The sequence below is a fragment of the Dryobates pubescens genome, chromosome 6 (assembly GCF_014839835.1).
Source record: "Dryobates pubescens isolate bDryPub1 chromosome 6, bDryPub1.pri, whole genome shotgun sequence".
In the NCBI taxonomy this organism is placed as follows: Eukaryota; Metazoa; Chordata; class Aves; order Piciformes; family Picidae; genus Dryobates; species Dryobates pubescens.
The window spans coordinates 40,670,469-40,693,683 of NC_071617.1; the positions used below are offsets into that span (position 1 = coordinate 40,670,469).

Here is a 23,215-nt window from a genome sequence, read left to right on the forward strand (position 1 = left end):
AACACAGTAAGTATCAGAGTATCATGCAGACAATAACACTACAGTGGCTGTTTGCTTTCATTAATCAAAGCTGTTCTCTCCACATACACAAAGCTTGTTTTCTCTGGAGAACAAAGAAGTCACAGCACACTACGAAGAAACAATAGAGTAAGGAAAAACAACAACAGCTGGCAGAAGCAAAATGTTTTCTTTCCTCCTGGAAGAGTAAGGCTCCTGTTTTGCTGCCTCCTGATTTAAAACAAAAAACAAACCCCAAACATGCTTTCCCCCTCAAAGAGCAATAAAGTGAGACTTAGCTTACCCTAAATCCTGCAAGAGGGAGGAGGAGAAGCAACCTATTTTGATAGAAAAAAAGCTGTCTGGAATAAGAGGGAAAGGGAAGCTCCATGTTCCTGCCCCATTCCAGGATCATTTCACTATGTTGGTGTGCAAAAAATGAGACTACAGCCATAACCTTGCACAGAAACTGGCAGCTCTAGCACAGAAAGAAGCCTCTAAAGGTTCTGATGCAATGCAACCAGAGACTCTCTGAAGAGCCTCCTGGGTTTCCTCTTACCAGGATGAAGTTGGCAGCACTCTAATGCACTGAAAGAAAACACCAGTCTCTATACAGTGAGCAGCAGTGTGAAGAAAAGCAGAAGCTGTCAACTTCAAGATTGCCAACAAAGGGCTCTAAACTGTGTCAGTCTCTCTACTTCTACCAATTCAGGACTGATCCAGTTGTCAAAACCTTAACTCTTCAGAAATCCACTAATCATTTTTGTATTAATACAGCTTGTCACCAGCTAATGCTCACGAGAAGGTACAACTCTCCCACAAGGGAGGTATCTACTCTGGAGCATCCCATTGTAAGAAACCATCAATCTTTGTGAAGCAGCAATGCTGACTTTTAGATGTAACTTGAATAGTAGTTTGTTGACATAGACGTCTATCAGTGAGCCTCATAAATCTGGATTCAACACAAAAAACTTTTACCTCATCAGGCTTGATAAATTGTTTGAAAAACTAAAAAACAAGGAGAGCGAGTCTAAGTCAGATTCAGAAGTGTCTTTCACAGGGACCTTTGCTTCCAACCTGTGAATCACTAGCAGCACCCAGTGGCCACAAGAAGTTAAGCAGGAGACTGCCGTGCTGATCATGAAACGAAATACAGGGAAACTGGTTCTAAACATGTCAGCTTATTTACATGATTAGCTTGAATTACAGCAACACCAGCGTTACAAAGATCCTGTCAAGTGTTATTTCTGGAATCCAAGGAACTGCCTGCATCAACCTCGATTCAGCCCCAAGGGCACTTAAAGTAGCCAGAGAATGCCATCACAATAGCTTCTGCTGCAGTGTTCCAAGAACAGTAGCAGGAATCTACATTTTCCACAGGCTGGAGAGCAACAGGAGAGATCCCAGAAGCAGCACACCGTGTTCACATGGCATGCAGGGGCACAACCTAGGAAATGAGCGCTCGCACAGCCTAAGAGTAACTTTAAACAATGACCCTCAAGAGAGCGCCGAATGGTGCTACACTAGTTCAGAAGGAGGAATAGAACAAACTGAGCAACTAAAGATCAAATCCTCCTGTCTGCTACTATTCTGATAGCTTCTCAAGGGGCAGAATGCACAGTACAGGACAAATGGAACACCTAAAATAGATTGAAATGTAAAACAGATTAGACAAATTCCCAGCTACTGTAACAAGCACTTTTTACGACCAAGAATGAAAAAAACAAAACTAAAGCAAAAGGGAAGGTACAGATACTTTATTGCTCACCTTTTATACAACAGCACACCTTCAGCCATTTTCTTTCACAGCTTGACAATGTTTATGTACACAAAAAACCCAGCAAGAAGCATTATGTGGCTTTCAGTAAAGAAAACAAAACAAAACGACATTAGAACATCAAACTCAGCCAGGCTTTGTTTTCTGCAGCAATAATAAAAGGGCTTCCTCCAGGCAGGAACTAACCTTCCCAGGCCGTAGTGCATTTCTTCAGAAAGACAACTCCCAAAACAAACTGCCCTAGGTTTGCTGAGTCAGTGGTACTAACTTGCAAATCAAACAGATTTCAGTTTACCATTTCTTCTAGCTGACTTCAAGTCAAAATTAGGTTTGGAGAAGGAGCGATTTGTTTTGGATGGACGCAGGTCAGTTTCCGTTGCTACACCTAACCACAGGCCTACACACACTATCAGGTCACAAGTTAGCTTAGTTTTAAATGACCTTTGCAGATTTTGGCGGCAGTCAGTCTCCACTGCTGAGCAGGTGGGAAAACTTCGTTTAGCAGGAGGTAAGGCTACTGAACATGGCATCCACAGTAGAACACACGTAATACACAAAAACCTGCTTGTCAGAGGAAGTTCACTGTGTGCGCCCACACGTGCCTGTAACTTCTTTGTGACCGAAACAAGAGGTCAGCAAGCGAAAAAGCAATACTCGGAACTGGCTTTAGAACGTGTAACTGAACAGTTGATTTGGGGGGAGGGGGAAATGCACAAGTTCTATTGTGGATTGTGTTAGAAAAATTTGGCCAGGTCTTAGTGTTTCTCTAAATCAGAGCAGAAGGCAAACACAGAAGGTAGCTTCTGAACACAGAAGTGTTTTGTGGAGAGGGAACCAGTCCAACACCTAAAAACCATGGCTATTAGTTGATGTTTAGGGTGCTGTGGGTAGTGATGATGCATTTAATTCAGACAGGCTAGGGGTGGGTGGAGAGTTGCCCTTTGCTCAATGCAAAACATCCCATCCAAAGAGATTCTATTTGTCACATACAAACCTTTTCTGATTCAAGCAGCGATTAAACCAGGCCTCTGAAATTGGGTTTCTATTACGTGAGCTCTGCTGAAGCAAAAGTTTTGAGCAGCCTCAACTCGTGAAGTGTCTTCCTTGTCCAAAACCAGACTGATTATACTGATAACCTCCATGCTGGAAGTGCTGCTCAAACTGCCCACCTTGATTAAAGTTCTGTCCACCTCTGCCCCCCCAGCCTCCTCCTTGACCTCCACGGCCACCACGACCACCACGGCCACCCCTCCCTCCTCCACGCCCACCCCCTCGGTCACTGTGGGACCCGCCATCTTGATACCTGTTGTCTTGCTGGTAGCCACCACCACCACCCCCTTGGTAGCCACTTGTTTGAAAACCTGTATCTCTGTAGTTATTCTCCCTGTAGCTGCCATCCTGGTAGCCGCCACCACCACCATACGTCCAACCTCCTTGAAGCTTGTTTCCTCTTCCACCTCCTCTGCCACCATGATCATAACCACCACGTCCTCCTCGTCCCCCTCGATCATGGCCTCCTTGTTCGTGACCTCCTCGCCCTCCATACGGAGAGTCATAGCCTCCTCTTCCTCCTCGTTCGTGACCCCCATGGTCATAACCTCCTCGTCCTCCGTAACAGGATTCATAGCCACCTCTTCCTCCTCTGCCACCACCTTGTTGTGAACCACCCTCTGGTCTTTTCTGCCACGGTGGCATCTCAGGAGGTGGTGGTTCAATTTCATTGGGCCTTCCTCCTCTGTCAGGCACCCTCCCCATGAGCACCTGCAAGGGAAAAGGAGAACTGCCAAAGGAGATGTAATACTTCACAGAAGAGTCACATTTACTGATAGACACTGCAAACAGCAGCCACTCCAGGGTTCTTAGAGCTTTTGCCTGTTTGAATGCAACAGACTTTTGGCTCCAATTAACAGAAACTAGATGGATCTTATCTCCTTCTCCAGGTGCTGCTAGCCAGAGAATTCAGGAGATCTGGGTTTTATGTTTGAACAGCAGGCTCACCAGTAGAGGCAGCATCAATAGTCTTTCACTTAACTGTTCACTGGTGCAGACAGCTCATTTCGAACAGGCTCAAGTATAGTGCAACACCATCTCTCTCCCAGCCAGTACTCTGAATTACTAGAAACCTTTGGCTTGATAAACAAAGTGACAAGATTTTTGCACATGCAAGAACTTGCAAACCAATAAACAGGTGTCAGCACTTACCACAGCTGAGCAAGACTAGAGGCCTTTAGCTGTCTGTGAATGCTATGACATTAAGAATTTAGCAAGACTTAAAATGGGACATTTGCCTTGCTTCAAGTTTTAAAATGATGTAACAGAAAAGCTTCAAATGAAGCAGGTTATTTTGTTACTTTGTGTTACTGCCCTGGTAAACATTTAATGTTGATAAGGAAGGTAACAGAACAGGGCAGTATTACATTCCTAGTAAAACATACACACAGTCTGACAACACAGTCACACCTGTTTTCCTGCTAAATTTCTTACATCCTACACTCCAACTACACTAAAAAGGTGTCAAAATTATTTGAGGTGGAGAGGGTGTGGTCAAATCAGCACACCACCATTCTGTCCAAAATTGGATTTATTACCACGTTCAAAACACTTAAATATTGGTAACAGAACAAGTCATTTGTCACCCAAGGTACCTTGTTAATGGCACATGCAGTCTTCTCTCGGATGGATCCGCTGCTCGTTCTCAGAATCTTTGATAGATCCTGCCGAGCTGCCAAGAGATTTGCAATGGAAACAGTGCACTTAGTAGATAAGAGGGCACGTTTTGGCTGGTAGACTTTAGCCAGTTTTTCTGTTTGACTCTGTTGGAGAGAAGAATAAAACTCAGTCTGCTAAAGTAATAGGAAAGCAATAGGACACCTCACCAGAAGAGCCAAATCAACACTGATGAACAAGACACTGCTCTACATCGAACAAAACTTCATAATAAAAACAAAATAAATCAGCAAGAATCACTTTATAAATAAGAAACACTGCAACAAAGGTAGCATTTATCAAATTCATGTCATACATAGTGCAGGAAACACTATTCTGACTGAACTGCCAAGAGACAGATCTTTGGAGAGTTTTAAGATTAGCAATATATATACATGCAGACTGTATTGCTTTTAGGCAGTCAAACACAGAACGGAAGTGTGTCACGCAGTTATACAAATGACTGCTAATGTTTGAAAAGATGCTGAGGGACCTTGACAGGCTGGACACATGGGCAGGATGGCATTTAACAAGTCCAAGTGCCAGGTTCTGCAGTTTGGCCACAACAACCCCATGCGGTGCTACAGGCTGGGGACAGAGTGGCTGGAGAACGGCCAGGCAGTAAGAGACCTGAGGGCAGCAGTTGACAGCTAGCTGAACATGAGCCAGCAGTGTGCCCAGGTGGTCAAGAAGGCCAATGGCACTGTGGCCTGCATCAGAAATAGTGTGGCCAGCAGGAGCAGGGAAGTTATTCTCCCCCTGTACTCAGCACTGGGCTGAGTTCTGGGATCCTCAATTTAAGAGGGACATTGAGATACTTGATTGTGTCCAGAGAAGGGCAACAAGGCTGGTAAGACATCTCCAGCACAAGCCCTATGAGGAGAGGTTGAGGGAGCTGGGGTTGTTTAGCCTGGACAAGCGGCTCTGGGGAGACCTCACTGCTCTCTACAACTACCTGAAAGGAGGCTGTGGACGGGTGGGGATTGGTCTCTTCTCCCAAGCAACCAGCAGCAGAACAAGAGGACATAGTCTCAAGCTGCGCCAAGGGAAGTTTAGGCTCAAGGTGAGCAGAAAGTTCTTCACAGAAAGAGTAATTGGCCGTTGGAATGTGCTGCCCAGGGAGACGGTGGAGTCACCATCCCTGGAGGTATTCAAAAAAGGATTGGATGTGGCACTTGGAGCCATGGTTTAGTTGTCATGAGGTATTAGGTAACAGGTTGGACTTGATGATCTGAGGTCTTTTCCAGCCTGGATGATTCTGTGACACATCCATATCCAGCTTCCAGACCTCCTTCTCCTGCACCCTGACCCACACCCATTCCAAAAGAACCACAGAGAATATTACCCTGTCTAGTATTAGTGCCTTGGCAGCTTTTCTCATGTGCATCTGTGAAGCAGAGCTTAGATACATTTTGAGTTAAGGAAATCTGATCACTGTAGACAGCACAAAGTTAGTAAAGGGATGGTCAATAGGAAGATGCTTTTCTAGCATCCCAGGCAAAGCACTTAAAGATTCACACTGTGGTACTCTGAACACAACTGGCTGGTTCAGTAATCTCCTAGTACTATTTTTCTCTAGTGGCCTATTTAACTGTATGTTTTGGCTGTAGTGTACATTCACACACAGTCTCTATCTTCTCATTTTACATACTGTTTTAAAATCCAACACATAGGTTTTAAGTAAAATTTTCTTTTAACCATCTTACATGGTCGCAAACTCCTCTGGAAACTCAAACCAGAATCAGACAGTTTCTGTGGTTATTTTGTATTCAGCAAGAATGAAGCAATAAAGCAGTTTTCCCAAGACACTTCTAATAAAGCATTACCATCAACCAGAACATCACAGCAAGTTGTTTGTACCTTAGCTCTATCTGACCAGCCAAAGGACTGCACAGTAACATCCAAGCGTTTGACTAAGAGTTTTCTTCGGACTTCATATTCGTTGACTATGGCTTGATTAATTGCTTCAATTTTTTCCTGAAAAAAAAAATATATGCAACCATAGCCTATAGATTATAAATAAAATATTTCTGTTTAAGATCATAAACTACGTGGATGGAAGAGAATAAGACACAGAGATATTAAACAGGGCCTATGCCCACAATCATCGACCTTGTCGAGTGGGGTCAAGCACGCTGTGCCTGCTGACACCATTTCCCTGAAGGCTCCAAAGGCTCTGTCCTCACATTCAGCCTTCCACCATTTCTAACAGCACAGCTGTCTCCTTTCCAGAAGGGACATGAAAACTCCATGCACTGCTGAGTCACTTCTCAGCACCCACTAGGACAGAGAAGCAAACCAGAGAAAATTCTACATGCAACAAGCTGAAGGATATGCAAGAACATATATAAACCCTAGGGAGCAGGGTGTCCTTGCCATCCTTAAAAGTAGTAAGCTTAAGGATAAAGATAGTGCAAAGATAAAGGACTAGAAGAAAGTAAAGTACTGTTAAGAGGATCTTGATTAAAGCAAAATCTGCGTACAGACAACACAACAAAATGCCCTATTGGGGCAAAAAATAATAAGGGGGGACAGAAATCACTAAAAACACATCTAGAGTGGTCTAGTCAGAGCTGTAGTTGAGATATGCAGCACTAAGGAAATGATTTATGTATTGATTGAGGCCTGGACATCGGTAGCCAGTAGGGCCCACTTTGAGCCTCAACAGTACAAGGACTGAAGGAAGCAGTGTTGGGAGTAGATGAGGTTCAACTTTTAAGCAAGGGACACAAAAGAGAGTCACAGTCTTGGAGTGGTAGCCACAGCTTTGTGCTGGTGCAGCACCAGTATCTAACCCAGAAACCATCCTTCTAGAACAGCAGATGGCAAAAATACAGCTGGAAATGACTGTGGCTCTGCTGCCTGGGTGTACAGCCTCTCCCAGATTCCACCTGTATACTCACTGCTTGTTGGAGAACAGTCTATAAAGGAAGCAGTCTATTCCAACAGGCCAGAAAGAGAGGAGGAAATGATGGGAAGACCCCACAGGTGAGCGGAAAAGATGTGATACCATCTCAGCAAGGATAGGTCACACAGTGCTGGCAAAGGAGAGGAAGGCTTAAGCTACTGCTCAAGCACACGGGTCAGCACTACCGCAGTACATCTCCTTCAGTTTGGAAAACTTCTGCCCGCATCTGGACATGCAGATTCACAATCCTAAGATACTGTCAGTTGCTCAGCATTTATTGTACCAACATGTAAAGTACTGCAAAAAATTTGCTTTTTTTTTATTAGAAAAAGATGAGAAAAACTATTTGGCAGCATTACACACAGAATCAAGAACAATACTTTATATGCCTGAAAATGGGCAACAGGTTCTAACACCTAACAACTACTTACCCAGTGAGCTGGACCCAGTTGTTTCTTCAATAAAGGTTTTCCAACATGGTTAGGTGGAACTTTTGCTAGGGTTTCCTTCAGCTGTTAGGAGACATATAAAACTGTAAGGATCAGCAAAAAAAAAAGAAAAGAGAAAGGAAAAAAGAAAAGAAAGCAAGCTTTTAAAGATTCAAAGTACAGGAGAAAACTCCTGGGCAGTCATAGGCATGGCAGAGCAAGCTCCAATACCAAGTTGTCTTCTCAGGGACAAAGAACCAAGCACATTTGAAAAAAACCTATTTTTTTAATATTTTAACTGTAGCTTTACTCTATAGTCCCTTTTATTAACTTTTAAATATAGCAGAGACTAGAAAAAAAAATAGAAAAATCCATTAATTTCATCTCCCTCTGAAGACAGAAAGATTATTCTACACATCGTCTCTTTAATCCAGGAAAACCCCCACACTTGCATCAACCAGGTAGTATTTAATACCATGTGAAATATAACAGGACCTAAAGAAGGACTCCTATTTGTAGTTACAGGGAGAATATCTTCAATATGAAAATTAAAATGTAACTTGCATTTTAGGAGTCTGGGCACAACTTAGGTTATCTTTCTCATCCCCAAAATTCCTGAGGGGGAAGAACTGGAGTAGCAGCGACAAGAACTTGAATTAGAGCGAGACAGAGCTATGAAACTTCACTTTTCCACTGCTGCGAACCACATTATTCAGCTTGCTTGGCTGTTGGTTCCAGCAGTTGATTTAATGCCCTTAAGTGACCTGGTTTTCCAAAGGTGCTGAGCCAACTTTGTTTAACTGGAAGATTTTAAAACCAAGTGCTTTCAGAAAAGCAGAGGCAGCATTTCATTCAAGCATCATCAGTTTCTTTTTTTCAGTGTGGTAGGCCATCAACAAAGAGAGTCAATTACACAAAAGTTCTACTCCAAGCTGTACCATGTATATGCAAAGTAAAAGGTGTTTGGTTTTCACATGCTAGCTACTGCCATTCTAAGACTCCCTTTTTAAAAACAAGACAATTTTAGAGTGATCACTTGTTGTAACTATAATCTTACCGAGTGAGAATTTTACTCTTGACTAAGTTTTCACATTTTGCTCAACTCTGTCATATATTTTGCAAAGTGAAGTAAGTTTTTCAGTTATGAGGCAGCCCTGCTTTCTCAGATTCTACCAACAACTGAAGTGTTTGGACTACAAGCACCACAGCTATATATAATTGCAAAAAAAATATCTACAGGTTAAAAATTCCTGATGTATTTTATGAAGCTGTAAGGACTGTTCTGTTTTGGTTTGGGTTTTTTTTTCCAGTATAACCACCTATGGTTATAAATAATGGAGATAATGTTCATTTAACCTTGCAAGACAATGTAAAAGAAAAGTCAATTAGTAAAACATAATTCCCATCTTTTGATCTACTTTGTAGAGTCTCTTTCACCAGCAAAGCTCACTAGCATTGCTCATTGTTATAGTTTCTACCCTTATAGAGAATGGAAGCACAGATTTCTTACATATCCAACTACTTAACACCCATGATGATCCTAACGTTGGAAAACAAACTGTTTCCATTCTACATCCTGGGCTTCTGCTGGAAAACCTTCTCCTCTTAAATCAGTCCAAACTTTGATTTGCAAAAAAAAATCAGGCACTATTTTCAGTTTCTTGGAGTTGTTCGAGTACAACATAACTAAAAGGTTAGTCCATGAACTTCTAGGAATACATTATGAGGAGCTCTATAATTCTCTCTCTTAAGTTCACAAAGGTTCTCTTCTGCTCTTCCCTATCCTGCAAGTTCAGTTACTTAACACAATTTTAAAACTTTCTGTCCCCCCACATGTGGTCTGGTGCACTGGACAGTCCATGCCACTTCACTTCTCTGCTTTATAAATATTGCTGGGAAGTAAATTACCCTTTTTTAAAAACCCAAACACAATAATCTAGAGAACACATACACATAAAAGAACAAAAAAATAAATGGAACCCCAAGACCTGAAGAAGCCTTCGAGAAAATGTGTAAACTTGACTTGCTCTACAGCATCTCCTTTTAACTTCAACATTTTAAAAACAGTAGGTTTCTGTAAAAAAAAAAAAACTCTTTAGGTGTATTTCTTGGAATACATTTCTCCTTGATGTTCTTCCTGAGGCCTAAGCTCAGCATTTCCCATGTCTTCTGCAACAGGTGATGACATTAAAATCCAGAGTGGAGTAACAAATACCCCACCCAGGAAGGCAATGATAGCAGTAGTCCCTGACCTCATGCCTTGGTGTGGAAAAAGCCTTTAATTTTCAAAATGCTGACTCTTGGCATACTCAGCGAACCGTGCTAACTCTCCTTCACAATTCAAACACTGGAGTTTCACAAGAGGTAAACAGCTTCATGGCAGAAATTATTTTTTTTTTTAAATCAAAACAGCAACATCATAAGTATTCTAGGGTTTTTTCCCTTTGGATCTTACTTTTTTTTCAATTCCACTGAAGAACTGGAACATCGTTATGTTGGCTGGAGGCTTGGACATGCCTAAAGCAATACATATGCCTTTCAGCTCCTGAAAGACTTCACTGCCACCTCCTTCCTGTGCTTTTTTAGGAGGGGCGTTCACACACAGCATTCTGGCAGCTTCCAGTTCTGAGATGAGGTATGCTGGGGTAAGAAAAATTAGATTTCAGCATCAAATATAGACAAGTTAAATTATTTTAGAACCAGTGAGAATCCAAGTGGTTACAACCAACAAATACCGCAAATGGACCGCTTTAGAAAGAGCGAGGGCTGTAATTTTGGTATTCACAGAACACTCATATTTCTAACAATCACTGAGCCCAGTGCTAGAAAGGTTTAGTACAACCAATTAAAACCTTGAAAAAATCCCCAATTCCAACAGGTATTAATCATAGAGTTCAACAGAACACAGGTCTGTTCCTTCAGGCTTTGCCCAGCAAAGACAGGAGACTAGGAACATGGAAATAAGCAGGATGAAGGACTAGAACATGCACTTAAAGCTAGACAAGCAACCACTCCTTGAAGATGTAGGTAACAAAGCAAGGAAATGAGTAGACACATATGAAGTGTTAGATGAGTATCCTCTACTTCCCCAAGCAAGATGCAGGGTGGATAAATAACCCCACTTTAAAAAGTACTACTGAGAAGTCAGGTTTATAATGATTACAGAAAGGAAGTGGTAACTCATAAAACAGAAGTTGGATGCCTGCAGTGCAGAACTGCAGGTCTGCCATCACATTATAACTCCTTTATCAAACAAATGAAATACATTAGAATCACAGTTTCTGAACATGATATATACCCAGAATTTCAGCACTAGTTGTCAGTTATGGTGATACAGGTTTAGCACATGGCCTTTGCTTGCAAGTGTCACAACTTTAAAATTTGAACAGAAAAAAATGCACAAGTTTAATGATACTTCTATCATGAATCATACTGAGTGACCATGACACTAATGATAAGAAGGGTTGAAAAATAGATACAGCACTGATAAAGACACACTTGGGATCAGAGCTGTAAACCCATGGCTATACAAATGCAGCTTACTACCTATAAGATTGAGACAGGTCATAAGACTTAAAAAAATCATAGCATTTTCATGATCCCTAGAATTTCTTCTAGCTCTCTAGGATGTTGCCTGCTAAAGACACAGAACATATTATAAAATTCTTTAAATTTGTAAAGCAGTGAAGAATTCTTTGCAAGTTCCTTCAATGGTACTTTGTACAAATTTTTCTTACATTCAGCTTTCAATTATTTACACCCTGTTAAGGCCTCACGAAAGAGAAACCAGCAGCAGAATTTTGTTTTAAGAATTCAGAGCCCCCATTCAAGCTGCTTTCAACCTCCTCTAACAAACACTGAAATTGAGACCTAAGTGCTCTCCAGATAGTGACTCTTCTTTTTGCAGAGGTTTCCAAAACAACATGAAGCTCCCTTATTTCAGTTTTGCAGATGCCAGTACTTAATATTGTACTCTAGTGATGCTGCACACTAGAACAATTCTAACTACTCATGCATATTTGGTGATTTCCTTTCTGAGCAATAGTGCCACATCTTTCAACTTACATAAGCTGTGCTGCATTTTGTTAAAATGCAAAATAACCTGGCATTCCATTACAGAGGGTTATTCTGCTTGTTCTGAAAAAGATGTGATTTCATGGCTCATGTAACACAGGATACCTAATATAGTATCTTAATGTAGATAAAGAAAGCTATGAAATTATCTCAGTACACAAAAAATAAGTTTGCTGTCTATTTCAATCCCCTATTTGACAGTAAACATAGTATTCCTGCCAGACAGGATACTAGAGTTCAGCTTCTGAACATGTCCTTGTGTTACCAAAGAATGCATCAGAGAGGAGCTCTGGAATAAACTGTGTCACAGACAAGCCAAATTTACTGAATGGCTTGGCTTATAGAGAATAAGCTGAAGGGCAGATTGCTAGAGCCACAAAGTATTTTAAATCCAACAATTACCTCACTTTATCTGACATTTCTGACCATACTATCAACAGAAAATCAGATTAAGTCTTATAATTCATCTTTTTCCGACTGCTGAAATACAGGAACCTTGTATTAAATTCTTACATCTCAGCTGAGGGCAGAACTAAATTTCTGTTTTGAAAAGCTAAACAAGCAAATAAAACAGATTTATTTTGGATTTAAGATCAGATTAAAATCAGTATTACAATTTCTAACTCAGACACTTGCAAAGATTTATATTTTTTTATTTTGGATTTAAGATCAGATTAAAATCAGTATTACAATTTCTAACTCAGACACTTGCAAAGGTTTATATTTTTTTAATGTGAATTAGCATCACATACTTTTGCCACACTGAAATAATTTCCTAAGCAGGAATTTAGATGCTGAGATCTGTTGGGTGGAAAAGTAAAGGGAGGACATCACCATTGCTGTTGCTAATTTCAACCAGCAGAAAACAGCATTGAAGCTATTTGCTAAGAGAAAACCTCAAAAGAACTGTGAGTTCTTTTGGGCTGAAAATGATGCTGCATTTGGTGTTTTGGGTCATTTTTACAGCCTTTCTAAACAAAACTCCGTGGCTAAGTCCTGGCAGAAGTCTTCAAATTATTCCCTCTTCAGAGTACTTTTGAAAACTAATAGGACAGGCTTTTTGCTAGTGATTGTGAAAAAGGTTAATACTCAGAATATATTCCATTACATATTGGCTACAGAGAGGTTAGGTTTATGAGACCCGAAAGGGTAATACACTTGACACTGGAAATTATAGAGAAAAAGAATTCCTAATTTTAGGGAATTGGTTTTATACATGGTGGTTAACCAAGCTCATTAAGAAAAAAATACCATGATTCCTGCTTTAACTTACTAAGCAGCAAAAGACAGTTCTTTTGATTGTGAAGGCGTTTTGTTACATCTCCTGATGTCAGTGATGCATATGGACAGTTCATTTCAGCCAGCAACCCACTCATTTCAAGTTGAAATTCTTCTGCTTCATTTGGACCTTAGAAAGAAAGAAAAAGCAAGCAAACAACAACATGTTCATAGCCAGTATCTGCATCTCTGGCTGTAATTAGAATGAATTAGCTACTTTAAAGGAAAAAGCAAATTATGTTTTGCTTCAGTTGCTATTTAACATTAAAACCTTGGCTTTAATGGAGGCCAAATGCATTCTTCGGGTTGCCTAAAAACAGCACAACCTGTTTGGAGCCACGATGTTCCTCATTACTGTAAAATTACACTTCACTGACTGCTTTTCACAGCTACAATAGACAGCCACTGGCAACATCTACAATGAAAAGTGACATTAAAAGCCACCAATTTTACAGGAGTTTAACTATCAACTAACTCTTTCCACTACAAATGTACTAGAAAGTTCTAGTAACATCACGGATTAACACTGTTTATGAGGTCTCATCTTTTTCCTACTTCTCCCTGCAAACTCACATTTGTCAGTTGATCTTATTTCATAACAATATCCTTAATCACGTAAACCAAAGCTTAGACTGGTATTTGTGTCAGAACTTAGTAAAACCCATCTGAATAGTGACTAATGAGAGGTAACAGTTTTTCCTCTTTCAGAAAGTGACTTCAACACAAAATGCATGTCGGACTTGATACAGATAAAAATGTTTCTGTCACTGTGTTTAAAGAATCTGAAATAGGTGTTGGAATACTTCTGCATTGTATTTTTATACAAAACATAGTAGGAACTTTGCACTTCTAAAAGAAGCAAGATGATTTATTGTTAACAAAGAAAGGAAGTCAAATACGCTGAAAGAAGAAAGGATGGACAAGTCAAAAATAGAGTAAAAGAACAGATGTTGAGGTTGAAAGCAGTAATCTTTGGCTACTGAGCTTATTGAAAAATAAGTTCACACAGGCATTAGGAGTTAATACAGTAGATATTCAGAAGTGCAGGTTACCATATTGAATTAACAATTTAATCTCTAGAATTAACCAAAAACTACTCTCTTTTTTAAACTAAGGTGTGCTTGCTCCACCAAAACAATAAACAGGTATCTTAAGGCTACTTTTCACAGTGTTTCATAAAGAGAGAAAAACAGACAGTGAAGCATGGAATTGAAGGAAGGAACAATAAAATGACAATACAGTTACTGTAGTCATGCAAATGCTTCCTGGGACAGCAGGTATTTCTTAACTCAAAATTACATATAGCAAGTGTTGAAATAGAAGTAATTTCATGGTCTACATTTAAAAGAAATCCACACTAATGTTTCCTTAAATCCATGCAAGAACTTAAAAACCAAACACACACACACTCCTTGGTTGAACAATTAAAAGAGAAAGCTGATTTCAGAAGAAGGACTGTTTGATCCTCAGTATTATTGCAACCTCTACTAGCCATTCATTAGGCAAGCTTGAGGTGGAAAATATCCAAAAACTGACAGCATGCAGACAATCCTCCCCGATACAACAGATTCAGCAGTTGTCAGTCCAAACAGTTTTGGCATGCATGAATACACATTAAGTGCACATTTGTGCTAGAGTTATGGCTACTTACTGTTAGTTGCCTGCACATTTTCCTCAAGTTTACAAAACAGCCGTAACTCAGATACCAACCAAGCGCAAAGTTTGGTGAATTCAGGGGAACTGGCTCCACTGGAGACTGCCTGAGTCAGCGCTTTGTCATCTAACAATGGACCTTTGTAACTGACAAGTAAAACAAAAACACAGTTTATTAACATTTGCTACGGTGATGTCCTGTGACAGATGTGATGTATGCTATAGACCTATTGAAAGCTATATTCTCATCACATCTGCAATACTGAACATCTGAACTGGTAACACTCCTGCACTGAATTGTCAGAAAAACTATACTAAAAACATAAGTAAACTCAGCATTTCCATGCACATTAGCTTACTGCCAAGAAGACTGTGTTACAAAATATTACCATTAAAGTTCTCATCCTGGACAATGTTACCATGTAAAGCAGCAACTTCCCTGCCACTCTCTCTTGAAGGTGCTTCTTACCATAGACCTATCTAGGGCAACTGCAGTTTCGGAGTGTCATTCTTGAGCACTGATTTGCACCAAGTTGAATAATTACTGCTTAACTAGTGCATCTTTTCTGCCAAACAATTATCTGCAAAACAATGTCCTCTTCTGCAAAATAACCTTCTCCAACAGGCACAAAAAAAATTACAATTCATTCTTCACATGAAGAAACGAAGCCAAAATCAAGCCTAGAAAGCAGAAGTCCATAGATCAGGTCTTAGAAGACAGTTTTCATAACATCTGTGTACTAGGAGAAGGTATCTGTGTGCAGGGAGAAGACTGCCTTATTAACCAGGTGGAAACACAAAGTCAGAATGTACCAAAGTATTTAAGAACAAAACACACCATGCTATTTTGATAACACTGCACCCAGTATTATTTTGATATACTTCACTGACTCCAGTCAACTCTTGGTAAACCTCAGAAGGGCAAAACAAAAACAAAAACACCACCAAGGGAGGAAAAAACAAAAAAAAAAAAACCACCCCACACCTCTCTTAAAGAGCAAATTAAACTGGTATTCTCCACATTTGTGCTTAACATCACTTACAAAGGATTTGGTGTTCACTATAACAGCTTGCTACTTTATCCAACCACACGCTCAAAAATAACTCACAGAGCAGCTCAATTAGTGACATAGAGTTAATGTACAGCTGGTGGGAAGCTGTAATCTGATGTACTACAATCCTCCTACATTACTACAGTAGGCTAAACAATTCCAACGGGCTAATTAGAGCAAGTTTAAGTCCACTCCACAGATGTTTCAGATCTACAAGTGTATAGGAACATCTGGGACTTGGAATAGAAACATCCAGTTACAGATCAAAGTTGAAGTGATGACAAGCCTTTGGTCTTGGCAGGATCTGGATTTAAGTCACTGGTCTTGTCTGAGGCCTCCTTTCTAGAATTTCTTTGAGGGATGTGACATCTTGACTGTGTTATCTCTGAGAACTACGACTTCAGCTGCACGCCTCTTTGGCCATTAAAACAACTCACGCATTCCTGATTGCGAGCAGCTTTCCCCTTCTATTCCTGCACGTGTTCTAGTGTTTCACTCCTCTTTTGGTAATATTATGCTGTCCAAGTTGTTTGCAACTTCAGTAGTTCAAGAAACTGACTTTCAAGGCAAGAGGCCACTACTTGAGCACAACCCCAAAAAGAAACAAGTCTTTGACATGCTATGCTCTTGGGGGTGGGGAAGGGAAGGCATAATATATTAGAAAAAATGTCAGTATCTGGGTAACTGGTTAGATCCTGAAAAAAAAAATAAGATGAACTGTAAAGGATCACAGAGTTACTGCCAAAGCTTAAATCCCCACTAAAACACTCCAGGAAACATAAGTCATTTAGTCACATGCAGCAGCTTTCCCAGTTGTTGAGAATACTGTTGAAGCACCGTGTCTTTTGTCCTCCAATGTTGCCAATTTTGGTTGATATGACTGATTTTTTAATGTGCTTTCATCCTTTGCTTATGTCAAAAAATAATAGCAATACTTTGTCTATAATTACACCAATAAGGAGCAAAAACTAGGATGCCTTCAAGCCACTAATATTCTGCCACGCGGCAGAAAGAAGACAAGATCATTGTATGTACGTCATAGCAGAGGCCTTTTCACATTTCACTCAGAGAAATACTTGCCAAAACAGAAACCTATTTGTCAAGCTTTGCAACTATCATCACCAACTTACCCTGGAAACACGATCTTTGTTGGAGCATAATGACTCTACCCACAAAGTGATTTATGGGAATGCAGCCACTGTCTGTGTAGAACCAGCAGCAGCAAAAGTGTGACTGCCTCTTGTCTGAGCTCTCAACAGTTTATAAACGTGCAAGCTCACAATAAAGCACGTTCTCCTTGCTCTCCCTTTTGTACTTATATAACCTTTAAAGACCCTGTCAGAGAATCAGATTTAAACAATGAAAATTTCCTATGTTCTATTATATTGTTTAAGAGGTGAACGGTGAAAAAATACTGCCGTTTACAATATTTTTTCAGTCTATAATTTTTGACTGAATACAAAATCTTAAAAGTTGCTTTTCTCTTCAGTCGTCTCTAAAAAGCTCTCCCTTCCTTACCCTCCGCTAGCGCTGCTCTATTGAAGAGAGGCGTTAGCGATACGACAGCATCACAAGAATCAAGGTGGTCAGCACGCAGTAAGAGGCAAAATGTTTGCAAAGGCCGAACGGCTGAAAAAAACCTGCGTGTTTGTCTTAGCGCTTTTCTCAAGCCCAGTCGGCACTATCAGTAGCCCCGCTACAGGGGCAGCACCGCAGCTCTGATAAGAAGGCACCATTCTCGTTGTTGACCCTGGGGCAGCCCCGTGCCACGACTCTGGGGGAACAACGGCGCCGCTCTCCTACTCCCGGCCCACACTGGCCACTCAGGGACGCCACGGCCCCCTCACCGGCCTCCCAAGCTGCCCCTCCCCTCAGTCCCCCAGGCCCCGGAACAGGGCGTCGCTCAGCCCCAGGCACCTACCCCAAGTCCTCCAGCGACTCCAGCACGTCGTTTTCTAGAAGCTCAAACTCCATCCTGCGACGGGGCACTGGGGACGAACCTGCGCGACAACGGGACTCAGTGCCCCCGATACTAGCAGCCCACCACCCGTTGTCCGCTCCCCCCCCAGCGACCTCAAGGGTCGCACTCTGCCCCTGCCTTGCTGTGTAGGGAGAGAACGGAGCTCCCAGTGACACCCGGCCCAGCACGGCCCGTCCCCGCCCCGCGGGCCCCACGTACACTGCTCACACACTGCTGCACCGCCGACTGCCGGGTTGGCATGTCAGGGTGGGGAGGGAGAGAGGAACAGGTCCCCAGCCTGACCCCTCACCCGGCTTCTCTCGGGCTGCCCGACTACTACGCCTTATCAGTGCGGCCACCTTCCGCGGCGGTTCTCGCCTATTCGTCGTGCCAGGAAGCGTTACTAAACGGAGAGACGGGTACGAGGACAGAGACCGAGGTAGTTTTGGGTGGGGGACGCTCGGGACGAGCAAATAATCCCACGTTTCTGTTCAGGCAGAACTTCGGGCATGCCCTATGAAGGACACACCACCCTCCCCCACCTGCTGCAGAGCCCGCGTTGGAATATGCTGTGGCGAGCGGTATCGCGGGAAAGGCGGAAGGTACGGTGCGACAAAAGGGTCAAACTACATCTGCGTACGAGCGCTTCCCTAGTCAAGAGGACCCCGCTATACTACCGGGGCCAAAAATCCCAGCATGCCATGGCACGCACGGGACCCACTGCGGCCGCCGTAGGGCCGCCCGGGTCCGTGGGGCTTGCAGTAGATGTCTCGGTTGCGGCAGGAAAGAAAATTAATAAATTAGACTCGCTGCTTCCGCGGGTCTCGTTCCTCCCTAAGCGGTTTTGCGCGAACCGGTGGGTGATGGCCTGTCCCTGCCGAGGCGGCTTGCGAGGCCGTGGGGTCGGAGGCCTGTGTCGGGTACGCCGGCGGCGCTGGCTGCAGCAGTGCTGGTGTCCTATTGCTGATGTAGCTTTAGAAGATGCTGAAGCAGTGCTGGCAGTACCGAAGCCTGCCCGACTTTGTGCTGGCAGTGAAACTCCTCTAGGCAATGCTCTGGCAGTTGGGTTTTTTTTGTTTGGTTTGGGTTTTAAATTAGGGCCCCCTCTTTCAGTCGTGTCATTGCCAGCATCTTGAGAAAGGAAAGCCATGCACGTGGATAAAGATACATTACTAATAATAGGAAACTCAATTACAGGGTAATAGGGGATAACTCTGCTTTCCCATTCTAGTTCTCTTAGGCAGCATTGCTGCATTGCCTGGGACACAGCAGTCCTTCAGAAAGCACATCAGTACTAAAAAGGAAGCATGGCTACAAGAGCAGAGTATGTTGAAACAGCTAGGCCATGCCAGGAAAATGCAAAAGCTCTTGTGCCAAAAATAACCGCAGTCTGTCACCAGCAGTAAGTTGATCCTCTAACAGGGAAGTCCTGGCGTGCCTGTACTTGATCAAACTGCCCTTGGCAAAGAGAGAGGAAAAGCTGTGGTCAAATAAGGAGGGAGCTTGTAGCTTTGAAAGGCAACAAGACCTTCAAAGGGCTAGCTATAAATTTTTAACTAGCAGACAGATCTGCTATTAAAGACAGATCAATCTATACAGTGAGGGGGAAATTACAGACTGAAAGACTGAAAACTTGAAGAGAAAAAAAAATATGGACATTCCTGTTTCTTTGTGGACTATTTCAATTTCAAACAAACAAACAAATCCCATGCAGAATAAGGGACATGGCAAACTGCCTTATCACTATTGGGGTAAACTTGGAATTTCTTCACCTTCCTTTAGTCCATTATGGATTTATTCAAAGCACCTTGGATGTTCTGCCTGGGAGCCTTGCCTGGGTGAATAGTCTCAAACTGGGAGTTCAGGGGACTGTTTTTTTTCCTCCTAAATTCAGCATGGCAGCTGAAGTGTTACGAGACTTTTTGATGTAATGACTGGGTTTAGCTTGTTTGCACAGCTGAAGTGTACAAAGCAGGGCAGTATGTCCACAGTCTGCCCCTGCTCCTCAATTGCTGTTTCTGGTCTTGATGTTTAGCTCATATTTCTGAAATGTCTGCTTTTTCTCTTGCACATGGACAAGGATTAAACCAGGGCTTAAAAGCATTCATAGTAGTAGGCAGTACATTAAACAGTTGTCTCATATGGTGATTGTTTCTGTGTCCTGAATCTGCACAGAAGCAAAGACTTTGTGCTAAGTGCATAGAAACATTTGCTGGCCTACATTTAATGCAGGCACACTTTATATTGACACTGTGTAGATGATTTAGATAAGAGAGAGGTTGTATTCATCTTGGTGCTCAGCTAATGACATTTGCCTTTTATTTCTCTCTTTGATTCAGTAGTGGCAATGCTGCAAGGTAAGGACAAGACAGAAGGCATCCTCTCCAGTCTATCGCTCAGTTCTACAACTGCCTTGTCTTCCTATCTGTGCTGTGGGAACCAGCAGTTCCTTGAAAACAGCATGGATCTTGTGGCTGGAAAGAACAGGTGGAGGTGTCATACTAACCTGAAGCAGGCAGCTACAGGTTCCCCTGAGGAGAGGAAAAGAGCTTTGTTTTGTCATTCTGTGTCTTATCAGTCATGATTTTTTTTTTTCTTCCTAGCTACATAAAGTTTTTCACCACCCAAATAATGGAGGCATAGGAGATGTGTAGCATCCTGGCCCTTCTAGAAGAAATTCACTTTGACAATGTGCAATTTTTGTTTTCCATGCAAGTGCTTCTCAGACAATCTAATCTTGCTGCTTCCAAGCAGTTTGCTGTTGTACAATAAGGTCCATGGCTTTGCAGAACAGTTACTTCTGGGAGTAGCAACCACTTGGGCAGTCACCTCACAGGAGGGCTATAACTGCAGTTGCTGATTTCCAAGGCTCTTCAGAAGACTTGTCAAGCTGTAGAACTGAACTCGGCTCTCCTCATGCTTGTTCTCTCCCTGGATGGGCTTTTTATGGTTCCTTCCTTCCTCACTCATGACAAGCTGTAGCTCTGGGACTCCACGTGGAGCTCTGTGCAGCTTCACTGCAGGATCATGGCTGGAGCTGTGCATGACTCCCTACACTGTGCCAGCACTGGAAAAGCCATGTAGTACTAATTTCCCCTATGAGAGGAACCAAAGTAGCCCAGGCTGCTTCTGCACTCTCCACTGGACCCCTGTAAAGCCATTCCAGCCCCCACAGTCTTGGAGGAATGTGGATGTATATTGACACCTCCTTGTCAGACACTCAGGCTGTGACACATAAATTGAGGAAGCTGGCAGCCTCTGCATGGTCTGAGGCTATGCAGTGGCCAGAAATACTTACTCTGAGAGGTGTGAGATGCTCCACTGCCCTGATGCGAGTTGTCATTTAACAAAGAAAAGTTTCCAGTGTATCTGTGTTTTGTGACTGATTTGGTTTAGCATCCAGCATAATCTGAGTTCCATCTGACAATGAAGGACTTCCTCCTTTCCTTGCTGTGTTTTTTTCATCATATATAAAGCAAGATGAGCCTATCTACATACTTTAAAGCAAACTCTTACACATTATTTTCATAGAATCATAGAATCAGCAAGGCTGGAAAAGACCTCAGAGATCATCAAGTCCAACCTATTACCTAATACCTAGTACCTCATGACTAACTAAACCATAGCTCCAAGTGCCATGTCCAATCCTTTTCTGAATATCTCCGGGGACAGTGACTCCACCACCTCCCTGGGCAGCACATTCCAATGACTCTCTGAAGAACTTTCTCCTCACCTCAAGCCTAAACTTCCCCTGATGCAGCTTGAGACTGTGTCCTCTTGTTCTGGTGCTGGTTGCCTGGGAGAAGAGACCAACCCCCTCCTGGCTACAACCTCCCTTCAGGTAGTTGTAGTGAGTAATAAGGCCTCCTCTTCTCCGGGCCAAACAACCCCAGCTCCCTCAGCCTTTCCTCACAGGGCTTGTGCTCAAGGCCTTTCCCCAGCCTCCTCGTCCTTCTCTGGACATGTTCACATATTTCAATGTCTCTCTTAAACTGAGGAGCCCAGAAGTGGACACAGTACTCAAGGTGTAGCCTAACTTGTGCAGTGTACAGGGGCACAATGACTTCCCTGCTCCTGCTGGCCACACTATTTCTGATGCAGGCCAGGATGCCATTGGCCTTCATGGCCACCTGGGCACACTGCTGGCTCATGTTCAACCACTACCCCCATGATCCTCTCTGCTTGGCTGCTCTCCAGCCACTCTGTCCCCAGCCTGTAGTGCTGCATGGGGTTGTTGTGGCCAATGTGTAGAACCTGGCACTTAGATTTGTTAAATGCTATCCTGTTGGACTCTGCCCATCTGTCCAGCCTGTCAAGGCTCCTCTGCAGAGCTCTCCCACCCTCTTAACAGATCAACACCTGCCCCCAGCTTGGTGTCATCTGCAAACTTACTGATGGTGGACTCAATCCCCTCATCCATAAAGATATTAAAGAGCATGGGGCCCAGCACTGATCCCTGGGGGACACCACCAGTGACTGGCTGCCAGCTGGATGTGGCACTATTCACCACCACTCTCTGGGCTTGGCCCTCCAGCCAATTCCTAACCCAGTGCAGAGTGCCCCTGTCCAAGCCACGGGCTGACAGCTATGACAAATCTGTGCAAAAAAGTAGGCTGGTTTTTGTTCTTATTTTTCACATGCTTGGTAGCTGCTGTCATGGCATTTTTCTTGGTGAAACGCAGCACTTCAGGTCAAATAATTGCAAAAAGAGTTAACAAGGGACTTCTGTGAACGTATGACAAAAAATCTGCATGAATAATTTAACTTGGTAGCTGAGTTTAAAAATAGATGGAAGATACCAGGTTAAATAGAGAGATGGGAGTTTTTAGAAAGTCTTTTCTCCTACTTTAAGCAGCTTTTCCAGGAAATACAGAAACTACATTACTGTAGGGCCATGAAGGCTCTATGAACCAAGAAGCTTTGGAATCTAGCACAATCACTTGCCACCATTAATAGCTTGAAGTAGCCTGTACTTTTCAAATTCTCTTTAGAGAACACTTTTAAAATAAATAGCACTCAGGATCCAGTGTTATTTCATAAAAGTTTAATGCTTGTCTTAAAAACAATACTGTTCAATCTACACATGCACAGCCTTCTCGGATGCTGGTGCACAAACTTGATGTTACAGACATACCCATGAATAGTATGTTTAACTATTACAAATACAGAAACAGCCTCGCCAATTAATCACTTGAAGTTACAGACATACCCATGAATAGTATGTTAAACTATTAACAAATACAGAAAAAGCCTCACCAATTAATCACATTAAGAATAATGAAGAGAATGTGCCCTCCTACCAAAGAGAAGAGAACGAGATACCATTCCCGTCGTGCAAATCCGCACCCACCTTCTGAACAGGATCCCAGAAGCTCAGCAGTT

At 42.5% G+C, this 23,215-nt stretch overlaps 1 protein-coding gene across 2 annotated transcripts; it reads right to left on the minus strand.

Annotated features, from left to right (window-relative positions):
- Positions 1-1,745: 1,745 nt before the first annotated feature.
- FAM98A (family with sequence similarity 98 member A) lies at positions 1,746-18,288 on the minus strand. Of its 2 annotated transcripts, none has more exons than XM_054162368.1 (9): positions 18,144-18,288; positions 17,795-17,873; positions 14,820-14,968; positions 13,164-13,298; positions 10,272-10,456; positions 7,820-7,900; positions 6,341-6,457; positions 4,420-4,587; positions 1,746-3,535 (listed from the first exon to the last, which is right to left on the minus strand). In XM_054162368.1, the coding sequence occupies exons 2-9, from the start codon at positions 17,845-17,847 to the stop codon at positions 2,858-2,860; spliced, it is 1,566 nt and encodes a 521-aa protein (XP_054018343.1). In that variant the 5' UTR covers positions 17,848-17,873; positions 18,144-18,288; the 3' UTR covers positions 1,746-2,857. The 2 variants fall into 2 exon arrangements, with proteins under 2 accessions (XP_054018343.1, XP_009898483.1); XM_009900181.2 differs by lacking the exon at positions 18,144-18,288 and adding an exon at positions 18,053-18,137.
- Positions 18,289-23,215: the final 4,927 nt, after the last annotated feature.